Source organism: Desmodus rotundus, chromosome 1, assembly GCF_022682495.2.
Source record: "Desmodus rotundus isolate HL8 chromosome 1, HLdesRot8A.1, whole genome shotgun sequence".
Classification (NCBI taxonomy): domain Eukaryota; kingdom Metazoa; phylum Chordata; class Mammalia; order Chiroptera; family Phyllostomidae; genus Desmodus; species Desmodus rotundus.
In genome coordinates this window covers 34,741,869-34,754,096 of record NC_071387.1, presented here as the reverse complement: position 1 = coordinate 34,754,096, position 12,228 = coordinate 34,741,869, and the positions used below count along the sequence as shown (strand labels likewise).

Genomic DNA, 12,228 nt, shown 5'->3' with positions numbered 1-12,228 from the left:
TGAACTTTTATGTAATCTGGGGAAAGAACGTGAAATTCGTGAAATTGTGTAAGCATACCTTGACTACCCAAAAGTTTGAGATCAAACTACTAAAAGAAACAAACAAGCAAACACATGTCTGTATGGCAAAACAAATTATAAATGAGGTTGAAAAAATAAACTGGGGTGGAGGTGGTGAAGGATGCTGTAGCACATTTGACAAAGCATGAACGAAATCCTATGTAGAAAGAACTAAAACGAACATGGCTGCTCTAATGAAAAGATGTAACATGAAGAAACACAAATGAAAACCTATAAAAAAAAGTTACGAGTTCAATGGTAACAACAGAAATTCCAGCCGACTGACAAAAAGAGACTATCCCAGTGAAGTGAGGGTATGGGAAACAGGTTGTGAATGACTCTCTGGCATTGTCAACAGTGACAAGCTGGCACTATTGGTACCACTGCTGAAATGTGCATACTTTCTAACCAGGAATTTATCCTGAGGATACATACCTAGGGAAATATGCAAATATTCTTCATCATGTTTTATATACAGAGTGATCTTCAAATTTGGGTACATGTATTCCTGAGCTGACTTAACAAGAAAAGTGGGAAAGGGGTTTTAAGAGAGTTGATTGCAGCCCCTCAATTTCTATCTGAATTTTTTCTGAGAATGCCTTCAAGGCCAAGGCTTTGGGCTGATTTCTAGGAATCACACCAATTTTCCTTTCCAACTCTCCTTTCATAATTCTACTGCATTGGCCCATTTCCCAGGGTGAGATCACTGGGATATAAGAGACAGGTGCATCTCCTAACCATCCAAATCTTAATGTGGTACGCTGCCCTGGAGTGAGAACACCTGGAGAGGTAAGGCGGCAAACAAAATGGTCTGTGATAAACATAAATGCCTCTAATAAAAACCCTGATTTTTAGCTTTTGTAAAATTACACTGACAGCTAGAAACAATCACAAATAATTTCTGATAATACAATCCTATGTGACTTTTGGTCATTTAATGAATGAAAAATAATTAAGAGTCACCATTGTAATAAATCTTCTATTCCCAAACTGTTAAAGAATTTCTACTATTTTTAATTTGCTGTCGTAAGACTACTGAGGTTTCTACATACCTACCTACCATAAAAACAAAAAAAGTTAGAAATAGGAATGACAAGGAACGCTGTTCTCATCCCTGCACTAAGTAGTACTGGTTTAAAGATACACAGATGTATCGGGGAAAATCCCAGCTATTTCATTAAATGACAGTCATTTTTAGTATGGAAACCTAAAAAGTAATTTTAAATAAAAATGGGTAACATTTGCTTTGATCAATTATATTGTTCTAGTAATTGTAAAAACAACTTATACTTTTACACTTTGAAACTTAATAAAAGCTTAAAATTCCAATTTACCTAAATATTTTTGTTGCAGACAAGAACGATATGTTGATCAATAACATGTTTGAAACGTGATAAAACATATCATCTTAAGATGAAATTCTGTGGAAGTAAAACAACGGTATTCAAGGAGAAAAAAACGATATAACATTTCTGCAATAATATTTATACTTCATTTGATACATTTAAGGCTGATTTAGAATTGTACTTTATAATGCTAATATTTATATTCCTCCCTCCAGAAATTACAAGCTTTGCAACTATGATGAAAAGTCTAGATGTCAACTTAAAAATATACAAAGAAATACACACTTCCAATATTTTGTGTAAGAGTATATAAGCAAAAAAGTTTTGAAGACACTGATCTATTATGTATTTGAAAATAGTCCCTTACTCAGGAATGACAAAATAAAATAATAATATAGTCATATGTTGAAGTATCAAGAATACCTGGTACAAAAAAGGATGCTCTATATTCATAGATAGTAAGATTCCCCATACTATTTTTATTTATTTATTTATTTAAAAAATTATTTTATTTATACCACTATTATTTTAAGTTTACTATCATAAACAGCTTCTTTTTTTAAAATAGGTTTTAACATTCTGGTCAAGAAAAAACGTGTAAGTATACATTGTCATGAGGGAGAAAAGATATCCAGTCATCTCTTTATAGCATCTTTAATTTTTAAGGTTTCAAACCATGGGATTAAAATGGAATGAGTGAAGAGACATGTAGTTTCTTCAGAAACATAATTTTCTTTACAAAAATGGGGGAGGATTAAGGATAAAAAATGTTTGAGATTCTCATACTGAATAAATTGTTATATTTAAACCAGTGTAATTAACTTATGCATTAAATCAGTTTATAACCAAGACTGTTTAATCTCCACATTCTCAATTTATTAAGAAATTCCTCTATATAGTCCCTGTAAGATAAGACACAGCAAAGTCGGAGACTTCCTGTTAGCTCCAGTAGCAAGTGTAGTGGGGATTTATTGAGTGGTATGTGCCAGATGCTGTGCTATGGGCTTTACATATATGAAATTATCCTTAGTGCCCTGTGAGGTGTTAGCCCCAATTAATTTGATAAGGAAATGAGGCACAGAGAAACTTGCTGAGGTGACACAGCCAGTAAATGTTTGGGCTGGATTTCAACTCAAGTCTGACTTTAAAGATTTTATTTATTTTTAGAGAGATGGAGAAGGGAGGGAGAAAGAGAGGGAGTGAAACATCAATGTATGGTTGCCTCTAGCACACCCCCTACTGGGGATATAGCCTACAACCCCGGCATGTGTCCTGACTGGGAATCAAACCAGAGATGCTTTGGTTCGCAGGCCTGTGCTCAATCCACTGAGCTACATCAGCCAAGGCCGAGTATGTCTGACTTTAAAAGCTCATGTTCTTACCCATTCCACATTTAGCCTTTTTTGTTCCTTCAAAATGAGTATACCACTAATCAAGACAATTTACTGAACATCTAACGCATTGTGTTAACCATGTGTATATGAGGGGGAGAGGTAACAGTGCAGAGCAAACAAATTCATGAAATTTTCTATTAACTACTAATTTGTTTAGGAGGTAAGAACTACACGTACTTCCCGCTGAGTGGAAAGGAATGGAGGCAGGTATTAGGAGAGGAAAGGAGACTTGGCTGAGTGCTTACTACCAACTGGATGCATCTTCTCAGCACCCAGCGAGATAGATGACGCTACTGCAATTTTATGGAGGAGACACCTGGAGCTCAGAGATGCTGAGCTCTTGCCTAAGGTCAACACAGCTAATGCAGAAGAGAGGGGCTGTCCGTACCAGCAGGCTCTGGTTGGAAGGAAGAGTTGTGGGGAAACTGAGTATTACTTAGAGTGGGGATATTTCACACATATAACATAGATAATTTGGGTAACTTTATCGTGGATAAATGACAGTCTTAACAGCTGTCATATACTTACTTGAAAATTTTTAATTTACTGGAAACAATAGATTTTAACCACATAATAACTTTTTTTTTCTGGTATTGTAATTTTTTTTCTGCAGTAAATTTAAGTTTTACAGTTGCTCAAAAGATGTACAAATGTCAGCTGTTTACTTAAAAGATAATTAGAGAAATTCTAACTTACTGCCAGTGCCATTTCTAGGTCTAACATCTGTATTCCTCCAGCACTTAAAAAATTATAATAAAATTCCACTTTCGAGATGTGCAAAACCTTTAGCAGGAGCAACGACGACACATCCCTGCAGAAAGATCAATGCGCCCTCCCCGCCAAACCTCTGCTCTGTTCTTGCTATATGCAGGTAAGTGCTTTTACATGGATTTCTCAACATTCCTACAAGCCAGGTATTACTATTATCATTATTATCCCCTTAGAACAGATGAGGAAACTGAGGCAAGCGGAGGATAAGTCGATGTTTCAAGATTATGAAGTTAGAAATTATATCATGCAATTTGACTACAGAACTGATATTCTTAAACATTTTATTCTTTGCAAAACAGCATCTAAATTAGGCAAGAATCCGTATTTTTTTTCTGCATAATATGTTCTGGAAATGTCTGTCAAGGGTGAACCTTGTAATAACAACTCTTTTGGCTTGTTTACATATGCTAACCTTGTGGGCCTCCAACTCTCAGAGGACCTCTGGGAAACAATCCCGTAAGCTGTGTTGGAGTCTGTTTCCCATAGGTTTTCATCTGTGGAAAGTTGCTTCCAGGGGCAGCCTGTCAACCTCCTTATCCAACTTTCCCCGCTGCTCTCATTGTCAGTCAAATCGTCTCACTACAGGCCCCATTCTCGTTTCACTTCTGTCTGATTTGGGGGGTTTCCCCAGTAGCACTGCGCTTGTTTTTAAGTCCGTGCATTCTACTGAGAACACTAATAAAGCCTTCCCCGGAAACGGCTGCCCTGGAAGTTTCTCACTGAGCCTCCTGCGTCTTTACCTTTCATGCACACTGTTCCCCTTTTGGGTAAGGGTGACAATTCTTTCAAGATTCCTGTTTCTCTTTGAATTATCTGGCCTCACTCTGTGTACAAATCTCAATTCCCATGCCTCTGAAATTTAAATTGTAAAAAGATTTGATGCCATTTCAAATGTTTTCTCCAATGATTAAAAAAACCACCAATTGTAAAGTTCACAGATCATAAAAATAAATGCCTATTTCTTTTTAGATGATTTTATCTATTTGAGATCATTGACCCTGGCAATTACAGAAGTAGAAATAGTTAAATCACTTAATAATTCCATTTATTTTTCTCTTGTTAACATCAGCCCAAGTAGAGACACGCAAACATTCCTTAGCCTTCTCAGCTCTCCCAGGGGCAGCCGCTGTGCAGGGCACTGGGCTGGGGGAGGTAGGGAGGAGCTCTCTTCCCTGCAGGGCAGAGGAGGCTGCGGAGGATCTGAGAGTACTATTTCTGACACATGCTGGTAGAGACTGTTGAGACTCCTCACAGTCTGCATGTAACTAACACAGGCATCTCTCCAATCTAAAGGCAAACAGTCGTTTGCACATCATTAGCAATAATATGATATGTAAAAGCTGAGCATAAAAGATGTGGGTTTGACATTGCACAAAAAAATGTCAGGTTATATCAATGAAGTTTTAAAATGTCAAAAACTTAACTTTTCTCATAAATTATACAATCAAGTTCAAAAGACTACACGGGCTGATATAACTTCCCTCCTTTAACCATACACTTTTGAACAAGATGAGGGAGAGAGGAGAAAGGAAAGGGGGGTGGTGAGAGGGACAGACGGACGGACACCTCTAAGCAAAGTTACTAAGGATGTCTGCAGGTCAGACTCAGAATGTTTGCATCGTTTATAGTCTCCTCCCTTCTTACCAAAAAAGCTGAAAAAAGTTAGCAAATTTACTTAATTTTTCTTTTCAGCCCCAATTTCCTCCCTTCAGTTGCAGTACTCAAAAGCACTTTTGAGCCACCAGAAAAAAGCCTGCAGAGCTTCCCAGCTTTCCCTCCCTTTAACATCTGCCCATAGACCCAGGGATCTGGCCCTTTGCACCCATAGCTGAAGTTACGGTACACTGCCTATATTCCTCTGCCAGCGTTCCTCACCAGAACTCCCTCTCACCAGGTTTTTCTCCCATCCACACCAAAGAAAGGGCTCCTTCCAAAGTCACCAGTGACTCTGCATTGCCAAAGCCCACACTTAACTCTCTCTACGTCTGCAGCAGGTCTATGAGCAGCAATTCAAACAAACTGTCTATCCCCTCTCTTTGAGGCACCTTCTCCATTTGGACTCCAGGACAGAGCTCTGTTGCTGCTTCTGCTCCCTCACTGACCAGTTCTTTTCTGTCTCCTTCATTCGCCACTCGGGTCTCTAACTGCTTTCCTCTTTCCCATCTGCATTTACTTTCTAGGTGATCTCACTCAGACCCAGGCCTTTAGGCACTTTACACACTGGTACTACTCAGACTTCATCTGCGGCCTGGACCTCGCTCTCAAGACCAGGCTGGTATACCCAACTGGCTGCTTGGCATCTCTACCCACATATCCAGCAGATTTCTCAAACTTCAATGTCTAGAACTAAATGCTCTTTCTCCCCCCAACCTGCTCTTCCTGAGTGTTCCCCAGCGTAGAAAATCCAACCTCTATTCTTCTAGTTGCTCTGGCCAAATATCAGTGTCATCTCTGATTCATCTTCTGTTATATTTTGTCACCCAACCCATCAAAAATCATATTGGTGCTACCTTCGAAAGACAGCAGAAGCCCTCACTTCTTGTCAATAGGTGCTACGCGATCCAGACCCACCGACGCTGACCCCACCTGCCATCATCCTTGCGTACTCATTCCGCTGGGTGACGTGGGGAGACAGCAACTCTCCTTCGTTCTGCTCTAACAGTGTAACTCTGATTTCCCCTTGACCTGCCCCTTCCTTTATTTGAGTCTTTGCTTAAATTTAAATGTCACTTCATCAGAGAGGCTGCCTCCCTCTCTAACATTTTCTCTGTCCTTTTTCCTGTGTTATATTTCTAAGCACCTGTCACCACATGAAATATTTACGTCTCTCTTCTGATGAGAATGTGAAGTAAATGAGAGCCGGGCTGTGCTGGTTCCGTGCTGCGTCCGCCGTGTTTAGGCCCACGCGCCGCACTGAGAGGATGGGTGGGAGGGCGTAGATATTTGTGAAGAGACAGAGTGGAGTTCAGATCAGCAATCACTTTCTTTCCTTACTTTGGTGCAGTGAACAACCTCCATGAAGAGATTACACTGCTGAGAACTTAGTGGCAATTTCAAAGCAGAAACAAAAAGCATAGAGGAGCAACAAGTGAGGACTACGGTTCCCACTCAGGGATGGTATGAGAATCACCTCTAGCATTTAAAAAACACACAGGCCCAAGCCTAGCCCCTGAAGAAGCTGAATCAGGAAATGAAGGCGGGGGCAGGGCGACAGTATTGCTAAAAGCTCCCCGAGTGATTCTGACGTCCAGTCCCTGCGAAAACCACCTATTCAAAAGAAGCGTCTCAAAAGGCATGTGGTAAACTATGCAGTAAATAAAATAACACACATTTGTTGTTTTTTTTAAACCACATACCTGACTGGGGACTCAAAAATATAGTTGCTTTTTGTTGCTTTTTGTCTTCATGTAAAAGCACTGCCTAAAAAATGAAATACACTGGTTTACAAAATCGAAAGGAATAGCACCCGAAACAGCTTTAAAACCGTAACCACATCCAAGGAGAGCTGAAATTAGGCATGTAGGTGGCAGAACTTTGCAAGCTGATTGGAAAGCAAGACACATATGCGGGGTTCCGTAAAGCACGCCCTGCCATCCTGGGCACAGCAAGCCCGCTCACCACGCTGTGCTGAGGGCAGAGTGAGGAAGCGGGGGCCAGCCAGAAGGAAGGAGTCAGGGCGTGAGCCTGCCCAGCACCTCACGGACCTGGCACCCAGCACGTGTTTGCTGAACAGACAGAGGACGGAAGGCCTTCTTGCTCGGGTTTGAGCTAGGTTTACCTGAACAAATGTGTCAGTTGGTCTCAAAGGACTAGGTGAAGAAGGGGATCCACATACACAATCTGATTTAAACATACCTAAGAAAGAAATCAGCACTTTTTGTTCCTACTTTGAATCAAAAGCAGTAACCCTGTTTTCAAACTCTTATAGAAAGATTTTTTCTTTTCTTTTTTTAAGTTTGACCTCTTAAAAAAATTTTTTATTTAATTTTGATTTTTAGAGACAGGGGAAGGGAGGAAGAAAGAGAGGGAGAGGACTATTAATTGCTTTGCCTTCTGCACACACCCTTACCAGGACTGAACCCACAACACAGGCATGTGCCCTGACTGGGAATTGAACCGGTGACCTCCTGGTCCACGGTAAACAGAAAGATTTTCTGTTGATATGACAGAAGCTCTACTCAGTATGTTGTGTGGACAAAATAATAATGTATTTGAAGAAATGAGAGGGAACAGCATAATTTTTAGATACGAAGAAGCAGCTAATTATTTTTGCTACTAGAGGAAATTCACCAAACCCCAGCCCTGCTCCTCCCTTATTTTATTTTTACAGTATGACGACGACTTGATTTAATGTGTAAATACTGCATTTGGAAGTAACCAAGACTCTAGTGCTTTTCCTTTGGTTGGATAACACCCACTACTGCCCCAGGATAATCCCTCTCCCTTTAATTTGCTGCTGCTCCAACCCGCACTCGTCTGCTATTTTGAGAGCTTCACTAGGAGACGACCAAAAACTTGCTCCAGCTAGGAGGAGGAAAGCCCGCGACACTGGGGACTGCGGGGGCACCCTTCACCACTCTACTGTGCCCGAAAGGAGCCCGACGGCACCGTGCTTCAAGCTCTCAGTAGCACAGACCTTGGGATCCCCAGAAGGGCAGCCTACAAAAATAATTTTGGTAAAACTCCATTACCTCTTATCAATACTGCTTAGTTTCCTCATCTGTAAACTCGGGATATCAGTAACACCAATTTGATGGTCAAAATTAGATGAAATTACTCATGTAAAGTAGTTAAAATAGTGCCCAACCTATATATTAAACACTCAATGAATGTTACCTATTGCTATTATTTTAATTATTTAAATAATGTCCTCTTACAATCATAAAAAAGAATTTTATTCTAGCATATGTCCCACATCAGGACAAAAACTTGAATTTGAATTTTGTCTGAGTTCTTTAAATTCCATTTTAAAAGAAATTATTATGGAGGGGTGGGGACAAAATGCAGACAACTGTAATTGAACAATAAAAAAAATAAAGCAAATTATTAATTTAAAATCATAGTTCTTTTCATATAAAACTTCTTTTGGGAAAGAAAAGCACAGGTCTAAAATTTCCTGTCTTAAATGTAAAGAAAGAGATACCACACTGCTGATGTAATAACATGGAGGCAGAGGTGTTCATGTTCCAGGAACAATAAACACTAGAGTGAACATTTCAAGGAAACTGTCAGCAGGGTAACTTTCTGTATGCTGTCCACAGACACATACAATCAAGGACAGAAACAGTTACTATTTAATCAAAAAATTATGTCTCAAAGAGTTTCTTTTCTAAACTAATCATATCTCATCCACGTTCACAGGTTTGTTCTGAAAAAGTGAGAATGTATAAATTGCTTGTAAATCATAACTTCTTATACAAGGTACCCACACTCTTAACAGTCTGTTAAAAAGGTACCCTCAGTCGGCATTTGACCCATTTAATACAATGGGTTACTTCAGATCCGATGTCTTAAAGGGGCATGATTATGATTTTGAACTACTGACTGATAACACACTGTTCCTCATCATAAGAATAATCATGCTCACTGCAGAAAAACGTTTAAATGATAAAATCCTCCATCATTCTCCTCTGCAATTAGAACCACTGTTAACTACTTTGGGTATTAGGGATGACAAGGTTTTCATTTCACTGATAATCTTATTTAAAAAGTCAATCAAATGACTTTCATAAGCCTCTAAATAACACTAAGGAAAAGTGTTTAAGATTTATAAAATATCAGAATTTGGGGTGGGGAGGACTTCAGTTTCTTAAAAACAAAATCTTTTTGAGCCATTGGATTTGTTAAAGAAATAAATATAACTGAAATAGCAAAGAGCTCTAAGAAAGAGGTTTCCCTTGCGCTGGGACTGTAAACATCAAAGCGTGACCAGTGTCATACCTGGAGAGCCTTTGAACTGTGGGCACTCTTTTTTAAGATGCCCCTCTCGTCCACAAATAAAACAACGTTTTTCTCTTGAGTCTCTGTCATCCTGTCTCTTCCACTTTTCCACGGGTGGCCTGAGCGTCCTCTCTCTCCCCAGATCAATGGAGGCCTTGCCCGGCTTGGCCTTCTGAGGGGTGCACTGCACAGGCTTGTCCTCTTTTGCTGACACCTCCCTCTCTGGGGGCTTGTTCTGAATTTCTCTGTCCTCTTTGCTTCTTTTCTCTTTGTTCTCAGGGTGTCTTTGGTTCGGGGTATCTTCCGGATCTCGCCGTCGCCTCACTCTGTAGAAGAAGACATAACACTGGTAGGAGAAATGTCAACAGAAACTTAACAAAATAAGACAACTCCAGGTTTAGGAAATAACCAGAAACAGAAGGTATCAGAGGGCAAAACGAGTAGTTAAGAAACTTAATCTCTCTTCTCTATTAGGAAGCAACCACAGGGCTTAAGGGGTGTTTTTCCTTTTTATTTTCACAATTATTCCAGTGCTGTAAAACCAGTTTTTACAATTAGTGGAACTCTTTGGTTTAATACCTACTGTGATGTTGATACAATGAAACCTACCTTATCCTTTCTAGCCCACTTAGCACTCTTTACGAGGCACTGGAAACCTGACATGTGAATCTTTAAATACATTCACGTACGTACTTAGAAAGGAACTAGAAGGAAACAGGTTCACAAGGAAGTGATGGTCATAAGGAGACTGAGGTTCTTAAAATATTAAAATCATTTCTACCTTGCCCACTATGATCAGTGAATCTTATTTGAGTAAAAAACAAAAAAAAAATGTACTAAATAAGATCCTTATTTTTAAAAAATGAGGAATAATTTACTTATTCGTTTATTATAATTATTTTTATTCCTTACCTGGGGACATGTTTTTATTGATTTTAGAGACAGAGGAAGAGGGAGAGAGAGAGAAACATTGATTTGAAAGAGAAACATTGATCAGCTGCCTCCCCACATGCACCCTAACTGGGGACCGAGCCTGCAACCTAGGTATGTGCCCAGACCAGGAATCAGACCCACAACCCTTTTGTTGTACAAGATGATGCTCCAAACAACTGAGCCACCTGGCCAGGGCCAGATGACAACCTGTTTTTAAATGACCGCATTACTGTCCGATTAAAAACACCATCTCCATCCCGAACAGTAGTATGTTCCAAGCAAGCCACCCAAACCATGTCTCCCTGCCCCCCTGCAAACACCACACGGAAGAAAGCATGGCCACCAAACTGAGTAGGTCGCTACAAGGGAAGGGTCCCACAGTCTTGTGAGCTGTCAGTGAGCCCCAATCCCAACATGGTACTGCTTGGTAATTGTACTTTAGAAGTGCAGTTGACATCCTGAAGGAACCCATTTTACTTTTCATTGACTGAAATAATTCTGAACTTCTCACTGCTGTAAAAGGGATGAATTTTAGTTTTTTCTCTTCTATCCTGGCAGGAGAGGTTGATGACCAAATGACTGAATAATGATTAGGGCCACGACCACAATTAGGAAAAGGGACCACGCTTGGGAGATTGTCGCCTGTACACCTGAGTTAATCTGCGCTTAAGACCATATTCTACACCATTTTATTTTCATTGTAAAAAATATTAATTTCATCTGAGAATTGCCAAATTTCCTACGAGTTTGTTTTCTGTTACAATAGAACCTCGCTTAAAACTGGTACATTTAGAACACAGAAACTAAACCACTGCTTACGAACATTTACGCACCTTCTCCTCATAGGACAGTCTTTCATGAAGTGTCCAATTTTCCCACAGATTCGGCAACATCTATCATTTGGGGCCAGCTCTCCTTCAGTTAGCACATCTGGATCAAAAAAGTACTCCTGGCAAAACATAAGTATGTACAAATATGAATTATTAATATGAGACCAAAACACAAAAACAAACCATCAGATTTATAACAGCCACCAGGGATCTTGTATCTCAGCATCGACACTGTCATTATTTTCATAACTATTATTTATACTGTTTAATTTCAAAATCTAAAATGATGTCTAATTCAGGATGGCTTCACCTAAACTCCGTTTTGTTTATTCCTTTTCGTCCTGCAGAACTTTGTATCCGAAACCATAAAGGTAGCTTTTTCGCCCAGCACACTTTTAATAAGAGCATTATGCATCCCCAGGAGTCAGCCGTCCCTGGAGTTGGGGGAGCTGAGGCAAATACAAAGGCTTCGTTTTTCTCAAAGAACGAAAAGGCTAAAACCTAATGACCTGAGGAACGTGATTTGCATTATACAGATTACAGAGAAAACGAAAGAAGGTATGTGCTACTGCTTTGTTGTATTGGGGCTTCAGGAAGAAAATAGCAGAAGAAAGCAAAGACAATGGTCTGGACTCCAGGCTCTTTGCCACTAAGATTCAGGTGGGGACCAGCAGCATCAGAATCACCTGGGAGCCTGTGAGAAATGCAAAGTCCTGGGCCCCACCCCACACGTCCTCAGTCAGAACCTGCATTTAACAACCCCCCCAGGTAATGTGTTTGAACAAGCTTCAGGGGCACTGAAAGACTTACATAGCAACATCTAGCAAAAACCAGATGTACAGATGTGATCAAATGCTGAATATGGTTATACACCAAAGAGTTCATTAAAAGTGTCATTATTCAGAAAATTAAGGCAGAAAAAAAATAACTTTATTCTAAACACAAAACCCTCTC

At 39.8% G+C, this 12,228-nt stretch overlaps 1 protein-coding gene across 5 annotated transcripts in view; it reads right to left on the bottom strand.

Moving 5' to 3' along the window:
• The window catches only part of TUT7 (terminal uridylyl transferase 7), a 52,694-nt gene that overhangs the window by 4,739 nt on the left and 35,727 nt on the right, over nt 1-12,228 (bottom strand). For 3 of the 5 annotated variants that reach the window (XM_024559934.4, XM_045195291.3, XM_045195290.2), the window contains exons 25-28: nt 11,278-11,393; nt 9,512-9,837; nt 7,350-7,426; nt 6,928-6,991 (exon numbers count right to left, since the gene is read on the bottom strand). In XM_024559934.4, the coding sequence (XP_024415702.2) occupies nt 6,928-6,991; nt 7,350-7,426; nt 9,512-9,837; nt 11,278-11,393 (583 nt within the window). The remainder of the gene's footprint in view (nt 1-6,927; nt 6,992-7,349; nt 7,427-9,511; nt 9,838-11,277; nt 11,394-12,228) is intronic. The other 2 variants (XM_045195294.3, XM_045195293.2) reach the window with 2 other exon arrangements.